This window comes from Coregonus clupeaformis, chromosome 16, assembly GCF_020615455.1.
Source record: "Coregonus clupeaformis isolate EN_2021a chromosome 16, ASM2061545v1, whole genome shotgun sequence".
NCBI classification, from domain to species: Eukaryota; Metazoa; Chordata; class Actinopteri; order Salmoniformes; family Salmonidae; genus Coregonus; species Coregonus clupeaformis.
Window position 1 is genome coordinate 8,229,246 of NC_059207.1, and position 25,163 is coordinate 8,254,408.

Consider the following 25,163-nt stretch of genomic DNA (forward strand, 5'->3'; position numbering starts at 1 on the left):
GCAGCACTGTGCCCGCTTTGTCCCACAGCATCTTTGTGCCCAGGGTTTCCCATGGATCAAACTTCAAACAAAGGTCTCAACGTAGCCGTAGTCTCTGTTGTTTAAGAGCCTTAGAGGAGTCCGGGACAAGGCAAGCGGGTTGTTCTCTTATCTGAATGGACCTGACTTCATCTGCCCAAGGCTGGTTACTTGTCTGTGAGACAAACACACACGTCTTCCTGGACATCACCAGAAATATCAAGTGTATTTGGAAATCTGCTCAGGAGGAGTTCATTTTCAGTTCCTTCGGCAACAAGGGCTGAAGAGTTCCTCTTTCACAAACCCATGGTGTAATAGTTATGGTGCTAAGGGGAGTTATCAGAAACCCAGCAGCAGCCTTTGTTACCACCCTGTTCAAAGTTACCCTCCTTTAGAAAGGAGAGAAATACTGCTGATCTTTTATCCCCCGACATTAAACTTGTATTGTTCGATAAACAATTGACATGAGAAGCCATCAATATCATAAAACATCAAGGCATGACATTGCTGGATAAAAACCTATCCTAAATCAGACAATGGGTAGCTCCGAGGACACTGTGTGAGAGTTACTGCTGCTTTCCTGTCCCAGCCTGTTTAAAGGGATAGTTCACCCAAATCACAAAGTTACACAGTGGCCAGGTCAACAAAACCAATCACACCTTGTCCATAGATGGCTTACAGGGCAAGGAAACCAACATGTAGTTTTGTAACTTGGGTGAACAACGAAAAGAATGTGGGCGTGACCTCGTGATTGAAACAGAGGATGATTATAGATATTGTTTTAGTATAGTCTTTGTCTACCTACATGTACAAATTACCTCGACTAAGCTGTACCCCCGCACATTGACTCGGTACCGGTACCTCCTGTATATAGCCTCGTTATTGTTATTTTACTGTGTTACTTTTTATACTTTTTTTTTACTTTAGTTTATTTTGTAAATATTTTCTTAACTCTTTCTTGAACTGCATTGTTGGTTAAGGGCTTGTAGGTAAGCATTTCACGGTAAGGTCTACACCTGTTGTATTCGGCGCATGTGACAAATAAAGTTTGATTTGATTTGATTCAAGTGAACTGCAACTCAGTTTGTCATGTAAACTGTCATATTATATTTGTGAAATGTAATTTGTGAATAAATAAATATACCCATCATAACAGTATAAAATGTCTAACTTTCAGGTTTCTTTTTGAAAAGAACACATAGTTAGTAGTTAATATTATAATATTGTAGATTCGATTATGTCATTAAAGTATCCACATCAGCCTGGTTGTGCAACCAGAGACTGAGCGTGAACTACACCCAGAGACTGAGCGTGAACTTCTCCCAGAGACTGAGCGTGAACTACACCCAGAGACTGAGCGTGAACTACACCCAGAGACTGAGCGTGAACTTCTCCCAGAGACTGAGCGTGAACTACACCCAGAGACTGAGCGTGAACTACACCCAGAGACTGAGCGTGAACTACTCCCAGAGACTGAGCGTGAACTACACCCAGAGACTGAGCGTGAACTACACCCAGAGACTGAGCGTGAACTACACCCAGAGACTGAGCGTGAACTTCTCCCAGAGACTGAGCGTGAACTACACCCAGAGACTGAGCGTGAACTACACCCAGAGACTGAGCGTGAACTACTCCCAGAGACTGAGCGTGAACTTCTCCCAGAGACTGAGCGTGAACTACACCCAGAGACTGAGCGTGAACTACACCCAGAGACTGAGCGTGAACTACTCCCAGAGACTGAGCGTGAACTACACCCAGAGACTGAGCGTGAACTACACCCAGAGACTGAGCGTGAACTTCTCCCAGAGACTGAGCGTGAACTACACCCAGAGACTGAGCGTGAACTACACCCAGAGACTGAGCGTGAACTACTCCCAGAGACTGAGCGTGAACTTCTCCCAGAGACTGAGCGTGAACTACACCCAGAGACTGAGCGTGAACTACACCCAGAGACTGAGCGTGAACTACTCCCAGAGACTGAGCGTGAACTACACCCAGAGACTGAGCGTGAACTACACCCAGAGACTGAGTGTGAACTACACCCAGAGACTGAGCGTGAACTACACCCAGAGACTGAGCGTGAACTTCTCCCCATCACATTTCCTTTTAATGTCGTAGTTATTACAGGATGGTCTGCAGCCGGTCACACGACTGACTTTACCTCAAAGCTACTGAGATTCTCTTTTTGAAAGTGAAACCTTTACGTTTAACAATGTTTGAGTTAATAAGACATTGCAGGTTTTATGTGACAGGTTGGGTTGTACACAATACTCCATAAAAAGAGATCAGCGTCACAATGTTGACATCAGTGCCATCTGGTGGTTATCCTTAGAACATTCTGTAAAATGCATTTGTCTGCAAACATTTCCCCACTTTTTCCAAGGTCTTTGACCTCTCATGAAAAATGTGTGCATCAACTTCCCTGCATGAATATGTGATTGAATAGGATGGTGTAGACCCGCAATTTCTTATAAGCTGACTTGGCTGGAGAGAGAGGAGACTCGAGACCATGGAGGTGGTCGAAGTAACACATCTAATACCGAAATCTTCTAACTTGCGAGAGGAGGTTAAATCTTAGATGCAAGGGCATAGTACAAAATTAATGTCATGGCAATTCCGTCTACAGTTTGGTGATCAGAATAGCATGGTATAATAGCCCTAACCCTAACCCTGGGGGCTAAAAGGCAAATAGCTTAAAGGCAGAGAGCAAATTAGTCTCAAGATGCTATAGTCATTCTGAATGCTGTATACATGTTCCATTACAGACGTTGGTTGATACGAAACTGATACAGCTTTCAGTTGAACAATGATTAACAATGAAACATTTGCTACGTTGGGTACAGACAGTGTTCAGCAGCTTGAGCCAGTTCAAGGTCAGATTGAGTTGAGGCCTCTGTCCTGTGATCTGAAGCACAGATAATTATGTGTGTGCAATTAAGCATGTTACTCGTGATATGATTGTAAGCAAAGACATGTAAAGATATGGCATATGGCTTGGGTTCTCCACCGTCCTCAAAAGATGTCTACACCTCACAAATTGATTTGGAGACAAGTGAGAGATGATTACAACTCACTGTGAGCCAACCTGGCAGTGCCACTAGGGCCAATGAGGTTCTTCTATATAAGGACTGATCCCTTGCAGTCTGACAGGCTCCTTTGCAGTGTGTGTGTGTGTGTGTGTGTGTGTGTTACTGGGGAAGGGGGTTAAATTCAGGATGTAGACAGATGGCTTCACTAAGCTCCTGCGAGAGAGGGAGAGAGAGAGAGAGAGAGAGATTGACTGGATTTACTCTCATGGTTATACAGGACACAAGCAATGGATGACCTACTTGAAGACTGGCCACAATCTCTGGACATTTTTGGATCGTTATGGCTGAATTTACTCGGAGGTCCAGAGAGGGTGGATGACTGGAGCGTGTGTCTGCATCTGTTGGAACATCTCAGCTTGGACCTCATTGGACAACTAGACTTTCTCCTGGAGGACAGAACCGTGTGCTTTAACTTTCTAGGGTCTCTGGGATCCGAGGAGGCATATGTTTGGATGTTTTCACATTGCTGACTTGAATGTTATGTGTCATGAGAGCAGGCCTACGCCTGTATACGTGGCTTATACATGAAAAGGTCCCAGAGGACCTTAAAACAACCAGTCATGTGTAAGGAGTCCTATAATCTTCCAACTTCCTTGATTGAATTGATACAAAATTGCTTTCCACCTGAATGTAACATCAAAGGGGAAGGTGGCGAGAAACAGATAGAATGCACAGATTGAAAATTGAAATCAGATCAAGGAAATTCTAATGTGGAATAGTGACTCAAATAGCATCTCAATGTAGGTGAATACATAGAAATTAGTTATTCGACCACTTGATCATTTTATTGGGGATGTATTTTTGTGACCCTGTAGAGCTCTGGAAGAGCCAGGATTTAATGAGCCTTTTCTTAATAAAAGCCTCTTTGTTTGCACCGTGCTCCTGTGCCTTTAACTTTGAGTCATTACCTATGCCCGACCCCCTAGACAGAGTAAAACCCTTGCACTTCACAATGAGTGTCTCATGAAGAGATAGGTAGTGTCATCTTACATAACTCTCAGTAGGTCTGTATCCCAATGCAAGTGTCTGAGGCTGGGATAAATTGATACATCATGTAGAAACCCACTCTCATGGTTTTAGGATGCCTATTTTACAGTTAGGCCTTCAGATTTGGTCTTTAGCCAATTGATCGTTGAAGAATATAACTTTTAAAGGCGTCAAGAGCTTTGTTCAACTGTCTTACCCCATGCCTAAGAACCCAAAATATATACAGAGTCAGTTAAAAGTTTGGACACACCTACTCATTCAAGGGTTTTTCTTTATTTTTTTACTATTTTCTACATTGTAGAATAATAGTGAAGACATCAAAACTATGAAATAACACATATGGAATCATGTAGTAACCCAAAAAGTGTTAAACAAATCAAAATATATTTTATATTTGAGATTCTTCAAATAGCCACCCTTTGCCTTGATGACAGCTTTGCACATTCTTGTCATTCTCTCAACCAGCTTCACCTGGAATGCATTCAATTAACAGGTGTGCCTTGTTAAAAGTTAATTTGTGGAATTTCTTTCCCTATTAATGTGTTTGAGGGGTGGTATACAGAGGATAGCCCTATTTGGTAAAAGACCAAGTCCATATTATGGCAAGAACAGCTTAAATAAGCAAAGAGAAACAACAGCACATCATTACTTTAAGACATGATGGTCAGTCAATATGGAACATTTCAAGAACTTTGAAAGTTTCTTCAAGTGCAGTTGCAAAAACCATCAAGTGCTATAATGAAACTGGCTCTCATGAGGACCGCCACAGGAAAGGAAGACCCAGAGTTACCACTGCTACAGAGGATAAGTTCATTAGAGTTAACCTCTACGGGATCGGTGTCCCGTATATGGAACGGTTGAGCTAATGTGCGCTAATGTGATTAGCATGACTGTTGTAAGTAACAGCAAACTTTCCAGGACATAGACATGTCTTATATGGGCAGAAAGCTTAAATTATTGTTAATCTAACTGCACTGTCCAATTTACAGTAGCTATTACAGTGAAAGAATACCATGCTATTGTTTGAGGAGAGTGCACAACAACAAAAAACTTATCACGGCAACTGGTTTGATACATTCACCTCTGAAAGTAAATAATGTACTTACATTCAGTAATCTTGCTCTGATTTGTCATCCTGAGGGTCCCAGAGATAAAATGTAGCATAGTTTTGTTTGATAAAATCTATTTTTATATTTAAATGTAGGAACTGGGTTCTACAGTTTGAACCCCTGCTGTCTCTGGCTCCACACCCACCCCACCTGGCCATCTAGATGTGTGAAAGTTAGTGTATAAGCTAATGATCCATCATGTATGACATTCCTGGGAGTGTGTAAACTTACATTTTGTATTACCATATTATTTTTGTATGTTCTCTATAGTTATTTACTTGAAAATGTATCAATTGACCAATTTGGCACATTTGGGCAGACTTGATACAAAATAGTCCAGTGTTGCAATGCTTCACTGGATCAATCTGAAACTTTGCACACACACTGCTGCCATCTAGTGGCCAAAATCTAAATTGCGCCTAAACTGCAATATTATATTTGCATTTCAAAGACAATACCAAAAAACATGCGTTTCTATTTTATTTTTTAATGTATTATCTCTTACCAGATCTAATGTGTTCTACTCTCCTACAATAATTTCACATTTCCACAAACTTTCAAAGTGTTTCCTTTCAAATGGTGTCAAGAATATGCATATCCTTCCTTCAGGTCCTGAGCTACAGGCAGTTAGATTTGGGTATGTCATTTTAAGCGAAAATTGAAAAAAAGGGTCCAATCCATAAGAGGTTAACTGCACCTCAGATTGCAGCCCAAATAAATGCTTCACAGAGTTCAAGTAATAGACACATCTCAACATCAACTGTTCAGAGGAGACTGCATGAATCAGGCCTTCATGGTCAAATTGCTGCAAAGAAACCACTACTAAAGGACACCAATAAGAAGAAGAGACTTGCTTGGGCCAAGAAACACAAGTAATGGACATTAGACCGGTGGAAATCTGTCCTTTGGTCTGATGAGTCCAAAGTTGAGATTTTTGGTTCCAACCGCCGCATCTTTGTGAGATGCAGAGTAGGTGAACGGATGATTTCCGCATGTGTTGTTCCCACCGTGAAGCATGGAGGAGGAGGTGTGATGGTGTGGGGGTGCTTTGCTTGTGACACTGTCTGTGATTTATTTAGAATTCAAGGCACACACCAGCATGACTACCACAGCATTCTGCAGCGATACACCTTCCCATCTGGTTTGTGCTTAGTGGGACTATCATTTGTTTTTCAACAGGACAATGACCCAAAAAACACCTCCAGGCTGTGTAAGGGCTATTTGACCAAGAAGGAGAGTGATGGAGTGCTGCATCAGATGACCTTGCCTCCACAGTCACCCGACCTCAACCCAATTGAGATGGTTTGGGATGAGTTGGACCACAGAGTGAAGGAAAAGCAGCCAAAAAGTGCTCAGCATATGTGGGAACTCCTTCAAGACTGTTGGAAAAGCATTCCTCATGAAGCTGGTTGAGAGAATGCCAAGAGTGTGCAAAGCTGTCATCAAGGCAAAGGGTGGCTACTTTGAAGAATCTCAAATATAACATGTATTCGCTCTGGATAAGAGCGTCTGCTAAATGACTAAAATGTAGATGTATTTTGATTTGTTTAACACTTTTCTGGTTACTACATGATTCCATATGTGTTATTTCATAGTTGTGATGTCTTCACTATTATTCTACAATGTAGAAAATAGTAAAAATAAATAAAAATCCTTGAATGAGTAGGTTTGTCCTAACTTCTGACTGGTACTGTATATTTTTTTCCTCCATTGTTTGTAAAACATATCATTTTGATCTGAATGGTCAGGCCTTGTGTCCATAGATCCGTATATGAATTTGAGAGTGGTTACATTTTTACGGCCCCATGCCCCATTCGTTCATGTGGGCAGAATATTATATAGCCTACCTAATTTAAATAGCCTACAGAATATTATATAGCCTACCTAATTTAAATAGCCTACAGAATATTATATAGCCTCCATAATTTAAATAGCCTACAGAATTAGTCTCAAATGTTTATCCTCTAAAACGTGGCGGGCTAACTACTTTGTTGGGTTTCAGATTGTCCATTTAAATTCATAAAGACAGTCATCTCTTTAAAAGCGCTAACGGAGGTCATTTTTTATTTTTTTTTACCCCAAATTGGAAATTATGACAAAATTACACTTTCTGTCAAACAGTAACACTTTTTATTTTATTAACCTTTTGTAAGACAATTAGGTGGTTTAAATTCCCCCAAAGTAAGCATATATTTTGCCAAATTTGATATATATTTTTTTTATATAGCGTTATATGCGATATGGGCACCAGTGCCATCAGACTTTTAGCTCTAACTTTGGAATGCTATGGGCTTTCAACTCAGTTCCAATTGTATCTGAAAGATGAGACTCTCAACTGGGTATAGAGACATTGACTGGAATCTTAAGTTATAGTGGCTGCCACGCCCCCCAGGGGCCAAATCTGGGCTGGCTCCATATCTATATCTTTTCAGGGTACATACGTCTACCGCTGTGCCAAATTTGGTGATTTTAATCACAAACTTTGAGTCCACATTTTCAGCATAGCAGCACACCCCTAGTATACAAAAGAGAGATTATTTTTCATTCCTCCATATTAACCCAGAAATCATCTTAAATTGTGTTTTTATGTCGGTAACTAGAAGCTTGACAAAGTCCTACGATTTCAGAAGGATCAAAAAAAGTGTTTTGAAGTAAAAAAAAAAAAAAAAGGGGTTTTTGGCCTCTTCGAGTTTTGCTTTTAGGGTTTAAGGGCCAATCTGCGATTGGTAAATACATTTTTTGACTTTTATATTAATGATATACTGTATACCCATCGATTCTTGAGGAATAGGCTAAAACATATAAATGTCTCATGCATTTAGTTCAACTGAGTACACAATCAGATCCCTAAACATAAGCTTGTTTTACAAATTAATTGTAAACAAACACTGTATGAAGCCTCAAAAGATGGTTAAAACTATAGTGTTGATCTCTGGGATGGTCAGTATGTCTACCTGCATCCTTAGCTCTGTCCATTAATTTGAGAGAAGGTACAGTACATTTCTGCATCCCCATCCCTCTGCTATTTTTCCAAAACAATGGCGGGGTATCTCTCTGTTATTGGTTGAAATGCAGATTGTACCCATTAAAAAAGATGCTCTGCAAAAAAAAAAGAAAAAAAAGAAATCAGAATATGATGCTTGCACACATGTCAAACACATTCCACTGAGGGCTAAGTGTCTGCGGGTTTTTGCTCCTCCCTTGTACTTGATTGATGAATTAAGGTCACTAATTAGTAAAGAACTCCCCTCACCTGGTTGTCTAGGTCTTAATTGAAAGGAAAAAACAAAAACCCGCAGACACACAGCCCTCGGTGGAATGAGTTTGACACCCCTGTGCTAGCGGGTGTACGCACATAGCCTACATTTCCCGACATGCCAAGTTGGTCCAGACATGCGTACTGTTGCGTAATTGTTTCAAAGGTTGCGTACACGGATTCCACTTTTCGGAACACTATGTTATTATCAGGTTATTATACGTAAGAGAAGAGACAGGCTCGGAGAATTTCAGCTGGGGTTCAAGGATCGAGGTAAGTTTATTCTACTTTTATTGAGGCCTGATATTAACAATACTGTTAACCTTAATGAATGACATCTAACAAAAATATCGCTAATTTATAGGCTACTAGTCTTTATAGGCTAGATTAAAGCATTAACTGTTCAATCTATCAGGAAATGGTTATATAACGGGTAAAATATATGAGTCATATTTGCATTTAGCCTACACTGCTCTTTCGATGTGTTCCGTAGCATTATGAATGGCTTTGTATTGCAACCTATGTATCCCTCCATGTTGTAGAAAACATAAACCAATTGTACATACACTACCGGTCAAAAGTTTTAAAACACCTACTCATTCAAGGGTTTTTCTTTATTTGTAATATTTTCTACATTGTAGAATAATAGTGAAGACATTAAAACTATGAAATAACACATATGGAATCATGTAGTAACCAAAAAAGTGTTAAAGAAATCAAAATATATTTTATATTTGAGATTCTTCAAATAGCCACCCTTTGCCTCTTGGCATTCTCTCAACCAGCTTCACCTGGAATGCTTTTCCAACAGTCTTGAAAGAGTTCCCACATATGCTGAGCACTTGTTGGCTGCTTTTCCTTCACTCTGCCGTCCGACTCATCCCAAACCATCTCAATTGGGTTGAGGTCAGGGGATTGTGGAGGCCAGGTCATCTGATGCAGCACTCCATCACTCTCCTTCTTGGTCAAATAGCCCTTACACAGCCTGGAGGTGTGTTGGGTCATTGTCCTGTTGAAAAACAAATGATAGTCTAAGCCCAAACCAGATGGGATGGCGTATCGCTGCAGAATGCTGTGGTAGCCATGCTGATTAAGTGTGCCTTGAATTCTAAATCAATCACAGACAGTGTCACCAGCAAAGCACCCTCACACCATAACACCTCCTCCTCCATGCTTTACGGTGGGAAATACACATGTGGCGATCATCCGTTCACCCACACCGCGTCTCACAAAGCCACGGCGGTTGGAACCAAAAATCTTCAATTTGGACTCCAGACCAAAGGACACATTTCAACCGGTCTAATGTCCATTGCTTGTGTTTCTTGGCCCAAGCAAGTCTCTTCTTCGTATTGGTGTCCTTTAGTAATGGTTTCTTTGCAGCAATTCAACCATGAAGGCCTGATTCACACAGGTTCCTTGAACAGTTGATGTTGAGATGTGTCTGTTACTTGAACTCTGTGAAGCATTTATTTGGGCTGCAATTTCTGAGGCTGGTAACTCTAATGAACTTATCCTCTGCAGCAGAGGTAACTCTGGGTCTTCCTTTCCTGTGGCTGTCCTCATAGCGCTTGATGGTTTTTGTGACTGCACTTGAAGAAACTTTCAAAGTTCTTGAAATGTTCTGTATTGACTGACCTTCATGTCTTAAAGTAATGATGGACTGTTGTTTCTCTTTGCTTATTTGAGCTGTTCTTGCCATAATATGGACTTGGTCTTTTACCAAATAGGGCTATCTTCTGTATACTACCTTGTCACAACACAACTGATTGGCTCAAACGCATTAAGAAGGAAAGAAATTCTACAAATTAACTTTTAAGAAGGCACACCTGTTAACTGAAATGCATTCCAGGTGACTACCTCATGAAGCTGGTTGAGAGAATGCCAAAAGTGTGCAAAGCTGTCATCAAGGCAAAGGGTGGCTATTTGAAGAATCTCAAATATAAAATATATTTTGATTTGTTTAACACTTTTTTGGTTACTACATGATTCCATAAGTGTTATTTCATAGTTTTGATGTCTTCACTATTATTCTACAATGTAGAAAATAGTTTAAAAAATAAAGGAAAACACTTGAATGAGTAGGTGTTCTAAAACTTTTGACCGGTAGTGTATATTACCTTTTCAATTGATGTATTATAACCAAATACTACCCATTTATGCTAACTCTCTCTCTCCCCCATACATAGCAGTGTGTGCAGGGTTCACAGACAGACAGACGGACGGTGTGTTATGGAACAGTGAATGGGTACAGCAGAAGCATGAGCGGTGGCGCCCTGAGCATCGAGATAGTGCTGGTCTTCTTCCTGCCTCTATTTCTCCTGCATCGCTATGGAGATGTCCGCAAGCAACACCCACTGGTGCTGTTCGGGACCCTCCTGTCCTGGTATCTCTGCTTCCTCATCGTCTTCATCCTCCCCCTGGACGTCAGCACGGTACGTTGCCCCTAGACGCTGATCTGGGGTCAGTTTAGCATTTTCCCCACTAATGGTTTGGGGGAGGGGAAGCTGATCCTAGATCTGTACCTAGGGGAAACTTCGCCCCACAGTGGATGAAAAGCTGCTCCTTTAGGAAGCTGTACAATACGGGTGATAAAGTTATGAATAACCGTTACTCTGTCATGTAAAATAGTAGTACAGTAAATAACTGTACTGGCTTCATTGTGTGTGTGTGTGTGTGTGTGTGCGTGTGTGTGTGTGTGTGTGCGTGCGTGCGTGCGTGCGTGCGTGCGTGCGTGTGTGTGTGCGTGTGTGTGTGCGTGTTTGTGTGCGCGCATTCTTATTTCAGACCATATATAACCAGTGTAAGATTGACAATGAGAAACCCAAGGCTCTGACCAGTGCAGACCACTTTAATCAGACATCCAACTCATCTGTCTTCCCTACGACAAGGTACAGTACCCACAGATCTGGTCCAGTGCGTTACCGCGTTCCTCAACTAACACCCTGTTACGCTATGCACTGAACGCCATTGACAAAATCCATGACCAATTTGTGTAGTGACTGGCTTCAATGTAGCGTAAGAGGGCGTTTGTAGAGGAACTCACTAACTAACTACCTGGACTAGAGCTAAGGACCCACTGCACTGTCTGCTGACAACTTTACGATTTATGGTTATGCAACAATTGTACTGTATTCATGTGGTTTCCTTTACAATGTGTACATAGTGTTGTCTCTTATGAGGATGACCTGTGCTCCACACGGAGTAAAATGATTTAAGTCAAGTAAGACAGGTGTCTCTTTAATTACAGCACACCTAAAGTATGTCACAAGCCGTGGAGCTATGTCCCGGACGGAATCCTGCCAGTGTTCTGGCGTGTGGTCTACTGGATGTCTCAGTTTCTGACCTGGTGAGCTCCAAACACTGTCCACCCCCCTCTGACTGCAATAGCAACCCTTTGCCAGATTATTTTTCCACTCTATTTTTGGCTAATGTGTTTTTGTTGTTGTTATCTGTCTGTCTGTCTGTCTGTCTGTCTGTCTGTCTGTCTGTCTGTCAACAGGCTGTTTCTCCCCTTCATACAATCCTATGCCCGCTCCGGGGGCTTTTCTATCACTGGAAAGATCAAGACAGCTCTTATCGAGAACGCCATCTACTATGGCACCTACCTGATCATCTTTTGCTCCTTGCTTATCTACGTGGCTGTTCATCCCCAGTGGCAGCTGACCTGGTGAGTAAACCCCATCACACCTTTTGCATCCGTGTCCCCCTCCTCCTGCCTCCTGGGTGAAGATTCCCCTAGGGACAGATCCCCTTCCCCAATCCTAACCTTAGCTATTAGTAGGGAAAATGCCAAACTGACCCTGGATCAGCGCGTATGTGTCTCTGTCTTCTCTTCCAGGCGGGGGCTGCAAACCATTGGCATCGCAGCAGCAAACACCTGGGGGCTTTTCCTCTTGGTGCTGTTGCTAGGTTACGGCCTGGTGGAGATCCCGCGCTCCTACTGGATCTCCTCTTGCCCCGATTACCTGTTGGCCAAGACCTACTTCAAGGTGGCCAAGCTGGCGACGGAAAAGGCAGACGCCGACGAAAACATGGAGGATGCCATGGAGGTGAGATGGATGACAAGAACTAAAGTATGATGGTTTTTAAAGGTCCGCTCGGCGATGTGGCGTGTCCGTAGGCATAAGCGGGCAGACCTCCAACACAAACAAAGACAGTACGACGCAAGGGGCTAATCTTGGCAGCATTTGTTCTCACGTTGTACGAGAGAGGAGCGGACTCCTGTGCAGATGGTAAATATTGTCTGTGTCCAAAATGGCACCTTCTGGGCCCTGGTCAAAAGTGGTGCGCTATTTATGGAATGGGGTGACATTTCTGACGCAACCATTATCTGTTTGGGGAGCTCATATCAGATCAGCCTCTTGCTTTGCACTCTCTCTCAGATGTTTGCACCACTCTTTATAGAGAGACAGTCATATCGCTGAGTCTGAGTAGAAGTATGACAAATCAATGCATTGTTTTTGGGCCATTGAATGGAACGAATGAAATTCCTCTTTGACAGGAGGTGGCAAATGCCAACGAATCCATCGGGTACAGTCACCCACTAAGGAAATGCATTGACACTATTTTGAGAAAGGTAAGACTGTTAGAACAAAGGCAAATACCTCCATTTGTAAACCAGTGGGACAGTCTATAATAATGACAATTAATCATGTTAACCATTAGTATGAATGACTTAAGTCTAAAATCTAAAATAAGCACATCCATTTTAGTGTCCCACGGAAATCCGGGAGAAAATGGTGAGGCTGAACATGGAGGATGAAAGCACACAGAGGGCCCATCCCTCCAGAAGGAGCCTGGTGAAGCTTCATAAGCAGGTCATTATGTTTAGCATTTCCCCCGCTAATGGTTAAGGTTAGGATTGGGGGATGGAAGCTGATCCTAGTGTTGTGTGTTGGCCAGGTGATCTATGCTGGCCAGAGACACAGTCAAACCCAGGTCCAGTGGGCGATCCTTCTGGAAGAGGCCTTCCATTTAGAGGACGTGTGTAAGAACGAGGCCAGTCCCTCCCACCAGTTTGTCCATAGTTTCCTCTCCTCCCAGCCACCCGGCTGGCTCGGCAAACACCTGTACACTCCCACCATAGGTAAGTTCAAGTAGGGGACGACTGAATTCTTCAATAGGCCTATGGCGCCGTCCCAAATGGCACCCTATAGGGCCGTGGTCAAAAGTAGTGCACTATGGGAATAGGATGCTATTTGGGACACAATCTACTGTATGCCTACTGTCTATCCATGGTCAGCTTACCTACTCTCTGGTGTACTGTGGACATGTTGAACTCTGGATGTCGTGAAAGGACTGTGTTGTGAAAGCTGTATCAGCCCCTTTAGAAAATCCACTTATCAAATGTAAACAGAGAATTACTTTATTCAGTATCTTCAACAGACTGGTTCTTGATATTCATCAATTGTGTGTGTGTGTGTGTGTGTGTGTGTGTGTGTGTGTGTGTGTGTGTGTGTGTGTGTGTGAGTGTGTGTGTGTGTGTGTGAATGTATTATTATCTATCCTCATGTGTGTCCCTCCCTGTCCCAATACTCATGGCAATATCTGACTGAAATGTGAACATTTCGAAAGAGTAAACTCACACACCTTAATTTACCCTGTGAATGGAGCAAAAAGTATACTTATTAAAAAGAAGCAAGACTCAGGCACACCAGTAATCTTTAACGCTTCCAACAATTGAATGGATCTATTTACCAACATTTGTTTTTCTACAGAGTGGTACTGGGAGTGTGTGCTGCGACAGTGGTGCTACCGACTGTTGTCTCTACTGCTGTCTCTGCTCTCTGTGGCTGTGGTGTGGTCCGAATGCACCTTCTTCAGCACACAGCCTGTCCTCTCTCTCTTCGCCGTCTTCATCCAGTTAGCAGAGAAGGACTACAACTACTTGTACATAGAGGTAGCTATTATCTTTGGGTTTCTGTGTGTAAAGTTAGCCTTGGTGCCAGAATGCAGCACAAACTGATCCGGGACCAGGCTAGTTTATTGTCATGTTTTCCTGAAAAACGTCTTATCTGCGACAATAAAGTAACTAATACTACTACGTGTTGAGGATAGCATGGTTGCAAACACAGTTTGGATAAATGACACACATGAACATGTATAAGTATGACAGGAAATATGGAGAAACGTGCCAAATGATTGCTGTGATGTTCTGTCCACCACCAGATGGCGTGCTTCGTCACTATTTTCTTCCTGTGTGTTTGTGTCTACTCCACCGTGTTCCGCATCCGAGTCTTCAACTATTACAACCTGGTACCTCACCATCAGACAGACGCCTACAGCCTACAGTTCAGCGGAATGTACGTCTCTCACCGCTCAAATATACCACGTGCTGTGAAGGTGTGTCTATGGTGTCCATTTTAGGACAGCCTCAAAAAAAAGTATTGCTGAAAGAAGTTGAGACTGTGGCTGTCCTAATAATATGGACACCGTAGATGTCACTGTTTGAGCTTGGTTCTAGAGCTTTAGAACTCTAGAACATTTCAGTCTACATGTTTGTCTGAGTATCACTTTGGGTATTGTGTGCATACCTTTAAAACGCAGGTTGTTCTGTCGACTGACTCCTCCGCTGTGTCTCAACTTCCTGGGTCTCATCCACATGGACGCCTCCATTTCTCACCAGGAGAGAATAGAGACGGCATACACCTCAGTAAGTCAGACTCGGTGTGCATCCCAAATGGCACCCTATTCAATATATACTGCCCTACAAAGGCAAAACGCCAACAGTGAAAATTACAATATATACAGTACCAATACACCTACATATTCAAGGGTTTTTCTTTATTTTTACTATTTTCTACATTGTAGAATAATAGTGAAGACATCAAAACTATGAAATAACACATGGAATCATGTAGTAACCAAAAAGGTGTTAAACAAATCAAAATATATTTTATATTTGAGATTCTTCAAAGTAGCCACCCTTTGCCTTGATGACAGCATTGCACACTCTTGGCATTCTCTCAACCAGCTTCATGAGGTAGTCACCTGGCATGCATTTCAATTAACAGGTGTGCCTTGTTAAAAGTTAATTTGTGGAATTTATTTCCTTAATGCGTTTGAGCCAATCAGTTGTGTTGTGACAAGGTAGGGGAGGTATACAGAAGATAGTCCTATTTGGTAAAAGACCAAGTCCATATTATGGCAAGAACATCTTAAATAAGCAAAGAGAAACAACAGTCCATCATTACTTTAAGACATGAAGGCCAGTCAATCTGGAAAATTTCAACAACTTTGAAAGTTTCTTCAAGTGCAGTTGCAAAAACCATCAAGCACTATGATGAAACTGGCTCTCATGAGGACCGCCACAGGAAAGGAAGACCCAGAGTTACCTCTGCTGCAGAGGATAAGTTCATTAGAGTTAACTGCACCTCAGATTGCAGCCCAAATAAATGTTTCACAGAGTTCAAGTAACAGACACATCTCAACATCAACTGTTCAGAGGAGACTGCATGAATCAGGCCTTCATGGTCAAATTGCTGCAAAGAAACCACTACTAAAGGACACCAATAAGAAGAAGGGACTTGCTTGGGCCAAGAAACACGAGCAATGGACATTAGACCGGGTGGAAATCTGACTCCACTTTGTCACAAGATAAAACAGATACTGCAAAGCCTGATTTCAGTCTTAACTCAATTTTGACCAAAAGTGTAGTTGCTGTATTTTGCCTTTGTAGGGCAGTATAGACTCCACAGTGGAGATGTCATAATACCCATAACACCTAGCGGTCAAACAGGGAAATGGTTCCAATCGTTTTCCACTATTCATTTTTCCCATAGGGGATTTTAGAAACACTTAAAATAAGGGCTGTGTTTCGTGTAGGTTTACCCTGGTGTGACGTTTTAATAACCATGTAAATCTCTCTCGGACAAGGTGACTTTTATCAATATATTCGGCTCTATTTACTCACAGATATGAAAATGCTAATTAGCATCAAAGTAGACATCATGCAAGACTACAAATCCCTGCAAGCTCCTGCACGTCATCTCTAGCTGGCACCTTTGCTAAGAGGTACATTTAAATAAATGTAGCCAATTTATTCATTACTACGTTAATCTAGCATTAGATAGTTAATCCATAGATTCTTACCTTTGCCTCGATTCGGCAGTCTCGTCCAGATCATCATGGCATTTGTAGTTCTTTATGATAGCCACATTAGCAGCTAATTAGCGTTTCATTTGTTGGGGGTAAATATAGGCGAATAAATTGATAAAAGTCACCTTGTCCAAGAGAGAGTTACACAGTTATCAAAACATGATGCCAGGGTAAGCCTACACGAAACACAGCCCTTATTTTAAGTGTTTCTAAAATCCTGAATGGGATAAATGAATGGTGTAAAGAATGATTGAATTTGACTCATGCTGTGGTACTCTGTAGTGCACTACTTTTGACCAGAGCCCTATGCACATATAGGGAATACGGTGCCTTTTGGGACGAAGCCTCGGTCACACGGGCTCTCTCATTGTAAAGGACAACGAGTTGCTTCATGACGTCTATGTAGAGGATTTAAAGTCTGGCCGTGAAGAACCCACTTGGCATGCTACTGAATAATGAACATCACCCTACGGGGATTTATTTCATCAGCTAGACTTTCTAGGTATCAGAACCACCATTTTTCTCAACTCCATCTTTCTTGTGTCTACCAGATCATGGGCTCTATGCGTCTTCTCTCCTTCATAGCAGATGGTTTCTACATCTATTACCCCATGCTCATAGTCCTCCTCTGCATCGCCACCTACTACAGGTAAGTCTTGTCTGCAGGTCCATTTGACATCCTCTCCAGGGGATTCCCATCATAAGACAACAGGGTCTGTATTGACATGTGTCTCATAGTAGGAGTGGTGACCTAGGATCAGTTTAGAAGTTATATTCTTCAACAATCAATGGCTATATTCATTTAAAAGTCCAGAAATGGAACCCCAGCTCGCCCCTCTAACTAACGCGTGTTTTCCTTCCTTCCTCCCCTCTCCTTGTGTTTTCAGCCTGGGTACCCGCTGTCTCAACCTCCTGGGGTTCCCACAGTATATGAGTCAGAGCGATGACTTGACCTCTGACCTGGTGGAAGAGGGCAGAGAGCTTATCAAAAGAGGTACTATTGTCGGGTGAAGTTGCCCCTAAACTCTGATCCTGGATCAGTTTTGCATTGTTTATGGTTACTATTGGGGAGGGGAAGCTGATCCTAGATCTGTACCTAGGGGAAACTTCACCCCGGAGCAACAGTTGTACACTCAGCCTGGATGCCATTTTGGAAGCTCTTCTTTTGGAGTCCAATGTGGATGAGATGAAGTTGGGGACAATATTGCCACTAACTTTGCTTCTTGTTGTTGTTGTAGAAAGAAGAAAACGACAGAGAAGCCAGGATGGGGAGAGTCGGAAACAAGTGAGCACGGTCCTTTCTTATTTTGAGAGTTCTCTGAACACTGGAGAAGACCACAATATCAATGTTCACACTGGTATTAACACCACCGCATGACCAAACTCTGAACCACCTGCCAGCTCATTGGGTTCACTGTCTGTGTAAAATGCTCCAGCATGAAGTTTCCCTTAAGTTAACCCTATACCATGTAAAATAACTGTTCTTCAGGGATGGAGAGAGCGCTATGGAGAACACCGAAATGTGGGGAGGAACAGAAATGGTTATTCCGAGTTAAAGGACAATGACTCTCCCACAGACAACAGTGACAGTGAGTATGAAGTTTACTCCATGGAACACCGTAGGAAAGACTGGGAGTGAGTATGGAGGAACACCGTAGGAAAGACTGGGAGTAGACGAGAGCTTCTCTACACTTAGTGTCCCCTCAATACTCTCTATATCTCCATCATGCTACTGTAGCATTATGCCACACAATGTTCAAGATTCTCTGTAACACTGGTCACATCCCAAATGGTACCCTATTCCCTTTATAGGGCTCTGGTCAAAAGTAGTGCACTACTGTAGTATGCAGTGCATTCAGAAAGTATTCAGACCCCTTCACTTTTTCCACATTTTGTTACGTTACAGCCTTATTCAAAATTGATTGAGCAAATAAAAATCCTCAGCAATCTACACACAATAGCACATAATGACAAAGTGAAAAACAGGTTTTTAGACATTTTTGCAAAAAACAGAAATACCTTATTTACATAAGTATTCAGACCCTTTGCTATGAGACTCGAAATTGAGCTCAGGTGCATACTGTTTCCATTAATTATCCTTGAGATGTTTCTACAACTTCATTGGAGTCCACCTGTGGTAAATTCAATTGATTGGACATGATTTGGAAAGGCACACACCTGTCTATATAAGGTCCCACAGTTGACAGTGCATGTCAGAGCAAAAACCAAGCCATGAGGTCGAAGGAATTGTCCGTAGAGCTCCGAGACAGGATTGTGTCGAGGCCCCCACAGATCTGGGGAATGGTACCAAAACATTTCTGCACCAAGAACACAGTGGCCTCCATCATTCTTAAATGGAAGCAGTTTGGAACCACCAAGACTCTTCCTAGAGCTGGCCGCCCGGCCAAACTGAGCAATCGGGGGAGAAGGGCCTTGGTCAGGGAGGTGACCAACAACCCGATGGTCACTCTGACAGAGCTCTAGAGTTCCTCTGTGGAGATGGAAGAACCTTCCAGAAGGACAACTATCTCTGCAGCACTCCACTAATCAGGCCGTTATGGTAGAGTGGCCAGATGGAAACCAGTCCTCAGTAAAAGGCACATGACAGCCCGCTTGGAGTTTGCCAAAACGCACCTAAAGACTCTCAGACCATGAGAAACAAGATTGAACTCTTTGGCCTGAATGCCAAGCGTCACGTCTGGAGGAAACCTGGCACCATCCCTACCGGTGAAGCATGGTGGTGGCAGCATCATGCGGTGGGGATGTTTTTCAGCAGCAGGGACTGGGAGACTAGTCAGGATTGAGGCAAAGTACAGAGAGATCCTTGATGAAAACCTGCTCCAGAGTGCTCAAGATCTCAGATTGGGGTGACGGTTCAACCTTCCAACAGGACAACGACCCTAAGTACACAGCCAAGACAATGCAGGAGTGGCTTCGGGACAAGTCTCTGAATGTCCTTGAGTGGTCCAGCCAGAGCCCGGTCTTGAACCCGATCGAACATCTCTGAAGAGACCTGAAAATAGCTGTGCAGCAACGCTCCCCATCCAACCTGACAGAGCTTGAGAGGATCTGCAGAGAAGAATGGGAGAAACTCCCCAAATACAGGTGTGCCAAGCTTGTAGCGTCATACCCAAGAAGACTCAAGGCTATCATCGCTGTCAAAGGTGCTTCAACAAAGTACTGAGGAAAGGGTCTGAATACTTATATAAATGTATTATATTTCCGGGTTTTTTAATTTATAAATTTTAAAATTCTACAAACCTTTTTTTTTTTTTGTCATTCTGGGGTATTTTGTGTAGATTGATGAGGGAAAAAAACAATTTCATCAATTTTAAAAGAAGGCTGTAACCTAACAAAATGTAGAAAAAGTCAAGGGGTCTGAATACTTTCCGAAGGCACTGTATGTAATAGGGTTCCATTTGGGATGCAGTCGCTGTCTTTACTTAATTAAAACCAACTGATATAATGCTTTGTTAGTCTGCTTGTTGTACAACATGTCTTATTCCATTGGGTTTTTATGATGATCATTTTCAACAGACTTAAAATATTTCATGCTTATGGCCTAATGCATTATAGCCGTCAATCAAATGTTACCAGATCCTCATCACAACTGCGTCCCAAATGGCACACTGTTCCCTATATAGTGCACTACATTCGACCTGAGCCCTATTGGCCCTAGTCAAAAGTAGTGCACTACATTGGGAATAGGTTGCCATTTGGGACGTTACCTAAATGTGTGTTCTCTTCAGCTGCCCAGTTGACCTGGAGAGAGAGCGGAGATCACACTGGGCTACTTCAGGATATGGACCCTAGTATGGACACCGCCAGCCTAGATCCTAGTGATTCTCCAACCCAGAGGTACTAAGCCCCAGTCATTCTCCAACCCAGAGGTACTAAGCCCCAGTCATTCTCCAACCCAGAGGTACTAAGCCCCAGTCATTCTCCAACCCAGAGATACTAAGCCCCAGTCATTCTCCAACCCAGATGTACTAAGCCCCAGTCATTCTCCAACCCAGATGTACTAAGCCCCAGTCATTCTCCAACCCAGAGGTACTAAGCCCTAGTCATTCTCCAACCCAGAGGTACTAAGCCCCAGTCATTCTCCAACCCAGAGGTACTAAGCCCCAGTCATGATTTGAAATAGTATTAGGGTTAGATTTAATCGGTGTCGCGGAAGATCCCCGTTATAGCGTGATAGATTTTTAAAGGTGATTTCCGAATGAGCCGACATATGCAGCGTTTACCTTGAATGCAGTCTCCGCAAACGCGCAAACATAGCCTTTAAATTTTAATCGCACTATAGAGCGGATCTTCCGCGATATGGATTGAATCTAGCTAAATGCTAATACTAAATACTAGCCTGGTCCCAGATCTGTTTGGGCTTTTGCCTTCCATTTTCATTGTCAAGCCATGAAAACTCCATAAAGAGTTGGCAAGAGAGCAGAAACATACTGGCACCCAGGTTAGTGGATTACAGACTGGCACCCAGGTTAGTGGATTACAGACTGGCACCCAGGTTAGTGGATTACAGACTGGCACCCAGGTTAGTGGATTACAGACTGGCACCCAGGTTAGTGGATTACAGACTGGCACCCAGGTTAGTGGATTACAGACTGGCACCCAGGTTAGTGGATTACAGACTGGCACCCAGGCTAGTGGATTACAGACTGGCACCCAGGTTAGTGGATTACAGACTGGCACCCAGGCTAGTGGATTACAGACTGGCACCCAGGTTAGTGGATTACAGACTGGCACCCAGGCTAGTGGATTACAGACTGGCACCCAGGTTAGTGGATTACAGACTGGCACCCAGGTTAGTGGATTACAGACTGGCACCCAGGTTAGTGGATTACAGACTGGCACCCAGGCTAGTGGATTACAGACTGGCACCCAGGCTAGTGGATTACAGACTGGCACCCAGGTTAGTGATTACAGACTGGCACCCAGGTTAGTGGATTACAGACTGGCACCCAGGTTAGTGGATTACAGACTGGCACCCAGGTTAGTGGATTACAGACTGGCACCCAGGTTAGTGGATTACAGACTGGCACCCAGGTTAGTGGATTACAGACTGGCACCCAGGTTAGTGGATTACAGACTGGCACCCAGGTTAGTGGATTACAGACTGGCACCCAGGTTAGTGGATTACAGACTGGCACCCAGGTTAGTGGATTACAGACTGGCACCCAGGTTAGTGGATTACAGACTGGCACCCAGGTTAGTGGATTACAGACTGGCACCCAGGTTAGTGGATTACAGACTGGCACCCAGGCTAGTGGATTACAGACTGGCACCCAGGTTAGTGGATTACAGACTGGCACCCAGGTTAGTGGATTACAGACTGGCACCCAGGTTAGTGGATTACAGACTGGCACCCAGGTTAGTGGATTACAGACTGGCACCCAGGTTAGTGGATTACAGACTGGCACCCAGGCTAGTGGATTACAGACTGGCACCCAGGTTAGTGGATTACAGACTGGCACCCAGGTTAGTGGATTACAGACTGGCACCCAGGTTAGTGGATTACAGACTGGCACCCAGGTTAGTGGATTACAGACTGGCACCCAGGTTAGTGGATTACAGACTGGCACCCAGGTTAGTGGATTACAGACTGGCACCCAGGTTAGTGGATTACAGACTGGCACCCAGGTTAGTGGATTACAGACTGGCACCCAGGTTAGTGGATTACAGACTGGCACCCAGGTTAGTGGATTACAGACTGGCACCCAGGCTAGTGGATTACAGACTGGCACCCAGGTTAGTGGATTACAGACTGGCACCCAGGCTAGTGGATTACAGACTGGCACCCAGGCTAGTGGATTACAGACTGGCACCCAGGCTAGTGGATTACAGTACATGGTGGGAAAACATAATGTTTTATTATAATGTCAGTAGAAGAGAAGAAGAGAAAGGGAAATGATTGATCTGATATTATTTATCCTTGGTCTGTCCCTCTCTAGGTATGCAGGAGGACGTTACCTCTCCCTGGCGTCCTCAAGGACTTACATTTTCGACGATGTCTGAGAGGAAACCCCTGCTCAGAGGCTGCGGGACTAAACTGACCTTACCTCATTGCCCACACGGCTGCTAGTTTCATGGATATTTTCTTCTTCTCTTTTCTCATTTAGCCTGTTTGTCTTTGGAGATAGATATAGGCCTATTGTCATTTTATTTATTTCATGAACATTGGGAATATTTGCAGGGATTTACATATTTTGAAAGGGATTTGCAAATATCCGTCTGGGCTAGTATGTTGTTTTTTCCCTTCATTAATGGGACTTGTTTTTAGTATTAGATAATCTGGGCCTGTATTCATAAAGCGTCTCAAAAGGAGTGCTGATCCAGGATCAGTTTAGCTTTTGAGATCATAATGAATCAGATTACATGGACCAGGGGGTCCTGATCCTAAATCAGCACTCCAACTGTGGCTCCAGCAGTCACCCAAGAACAAAACATTGTCTGACCTCCTGACCTTGGGAACAACCGTGACCTTTAACCTTAGGAACAAGGGATGCATTAGGGCCCTTGATCAAGTATTTACCTCCTTTGTTTTCTATTTGTGTTTTTAAAACCTTTTCATTCTGTAACGACAACTCAGTGATTGCCATTCATCTCACAATGCCTCTTGTTTGCCAGGGTATGTATGTGTTTTCAGGATACGATGACAATACATCTCTTCTTTCTAGGGGATGTTCCTGTGCCTTGAAGGCGTAATGGATGTGTGCACTAGTTTTGCTACATTTTAAATGGTTTTATTTCCATAAATGCTGTATTCAAATATCAATGTTCTTTATATATTTTTTTAATCAACAAGTACTGACTGCACTGCCATTTTTTGATCAATAATAACTAAGCTCAGTGATGTTTGAAGCTTGGACCTTAAGTGTGAGGATGGTGTTAACCATGTTAACCATTAGGAACTTTGTGAGTAAAGGCTTGATTATGTAGAATATTATTATTATTGAACCCATTATATCTCAAATCCAGTTTCAATAAATCATACCCCCAAAACATTTTTGAAAAACTATTTTGCATATATAAATTAAATAAATTGTATGTATTTGTAAATACACTTTTGATCTACATTATTATTTTGGTTTATGGTGATGAAGGGATGATTTGACCTCCCCATACCTGCTAGTGGGAGACTGTAGGCCTAGTGGGTCATATGTGTGGAGACTACTATGGAAAGTTTCTATGGCTGCGTTCCAATGGGCCCAGGTCAAAAGTAGTGCACTATATAGGGAATAGGGTGCCATTTGGTACACTACTATATGTGTGGACTGGTGGTTCCCGTACGGTGGATGTCCATTGGCTCCAGACTCCAGTGTTCTTCTCTGTAGGGGTTAAATGTAGCCCTGAGGCAGGGCAGGGATGACCCACGTTCCACGGGAACTGACCCAGAGAAACCCATTCTGTATTCTCTATTGAAATCCATAACAAACTTCAATGGCTTCAGCTGATCCCGACCAGTCATGCTCTGTACAGTCAGTACACAGAGTTCCCTTCTTGGCCATGTTTGCGTGACGGGCCTGTCTGAGGAGAGAAGACTCGCCGGGGACGGCGGCTGGGCCGGGCAGTGACCACACTGATCTAAAAGACGGGGAGGTGCTAGAGGATGGGGAGGGGCTAGAGGATGGGGAGGGGCTAGATGATGGGGAGGGGCTAGAGGATGGGGAGGAGTTAGAGGATGGGGAGGAGTTAGAGGATGGGGAGGGGCTAGAGGATGGGGAGGAGTTAGAGGATGGGGAGGGGTTAGAGGATGGGGAGGGGCTAGATGATGGGGAGGAGTTAGAGGATGGGGAGGGGCTAGAGGATGGGGAGAGGCAATGACCACACTTGTCTAGAGGATGGGGAGGGGCTAGAGGATGGGGAGGGGCTAGAGGATGGGGAGGAGTTAGAGGATGGGGAGGGGTTAGAGGATGGGGAGGGGCTAGATGATGGGGAGGGGTTAGAGGATGGGGAGGAGTTAGAAGATGGGGAGGGGCTAGAGGATGGGGAGAGGCAATGACGTGGTCCTCTGTAGCTCAGCTGGTAGAGCACGGCGCTTGTAACGCCAAGGTAGTGGGTTCGATCCCCGGGACCACCCATACACAAAAATGTATGCACGCATGACTGTAAGTCGCTTTGGATAAAAGCGTCTGCTAAATGGCATATTATTATTATTATGACCACACTTATCTAGAGGATGGGGAGGGGCTAGAGGATGGGGAGGGGCTAGAGGATGGGGAGTGTTGCTTTTGTCGGTTGGGGGACGAGAAGAAAGGGGGGTCAAAAGAAGTGCACTATATAGGGAATAGGGTGCCATTTGGGATGCATCCAGAGAGGGTCAGAGGCAGGCAGAAAACATGACTAACGGTCCTCTCCACCCTTTCCTCCCCTACTGTGTCCCTCCTTCCCTCCTTCCATCACTCCATCCCACATCCAGGTTCAAATCAATTCAATAGTTGGTCATTTGGGACACACATGAATTGGACAGTCCCCAATAGATGATCTGTAGATGCTTAAACTATCAACTGCTGCAACTCTGTTGATATGCAATAGCTTGCTAAAATTACGGTAAGGGTTACAGTAAAGGCTATAGGGTTAACTTAGTGTGCTAGGGTT

At 43.4% G+C, this 25,163-nt stretch overlaps 1 protein-coding gene across 3 annotated transcripts; it reads left to right on the top strand.

Annotated features, from left to right (window-relative positions):
• The first annotated feature begins 8,622 nt into the window (after nucleotides 1-8,622).
• On the top strand, nucleotides 8,623-23,628 carry LOC121584368 (G-protein coupled receptor-associated protein LMBRD2B). Of its 3 annotated transcripts, none has more exons than XR_006003703.2 (18): nucleotides 8,623-8,732; nucleotides 10,646-10,891; nucleotides 11,244-11,347; nucleotides 11,707-11,805; nucleotides 11,959-12,126; nucleotides 12,298-12,508; nucleotides 12,961-13,035; nucleotides 13,172-13,276; nucleotides 13,362-13,545; nucleotides 14,177-14,358; nucleotides 14,628-14,761; nucleotides 15,006-15,111; nucleotides 17,108-17,205; nucleotides 17,444-17,550; nucleotides 17,795-17,841; nucleotides 18,046-18,145; nucleotides 20,306-20,670; nucleotides 22,517-22,601. XR_006003703.2 is itself a non-coding variant. In XM_041900198.2 (18 exons), the coding sequence occupies exons 2-18, from the start codon at nucleotides 10,718-10,720 to the stop codon at nucleotides 22,578-22,580; spliced, it is 2,067 nt and encodes a 688-aa protein (XP_041756132.1). In that variant the 5' UTR covers nucleotides 8,623-8,732; nucleotides 10,646-10,717; the 3' UTR covers nucleotides 22,581-23,628. The 3 variants fall into 3 exon arrangements, 2 of the variants coding, with proteins under 2 accessions (XP_041756132.1, XP_041756133.1); XM_041900198.2 differs by having other exon boundaries at nucleotides 20,306-20,414; nucleotides 22,517-23,628; XM_041900199.2 differs by having other exon boundaries at nucleotides 10,649-10,891; nucleotides 20,306-20,414; nucleotides 22,517-23,628.
• The last annotated feature ends 1,535 nt before the right edge of the window (nucleotides 23,629-25,163 follow it).

Bases quoted from the DNA above. Each gene is read 5' to 3' on its own strand.
- LOC121584368 (XM_041900198.2), top strand. From the start codon at position 10,718: ATGAGCGGTGGCGCCCTGAGCATCGAGATAGTGCTGGTCTTCTTCCTG. The intron at 11,806-11,958 runs GTGAGCTCCAAA...GTCTGTCAACAG, and splicing joins ATGTCTCAGTTTCTGACCTG to GCTGTTTCTCCCCTTCATAC. The intron at 15,112-17,107 runs GTAAGTCAGACT...TGTGTCTACCAG, and splicing joins TAGAGACGGCATACACCTCA to ATCATGGGCTCTATGCGTCT.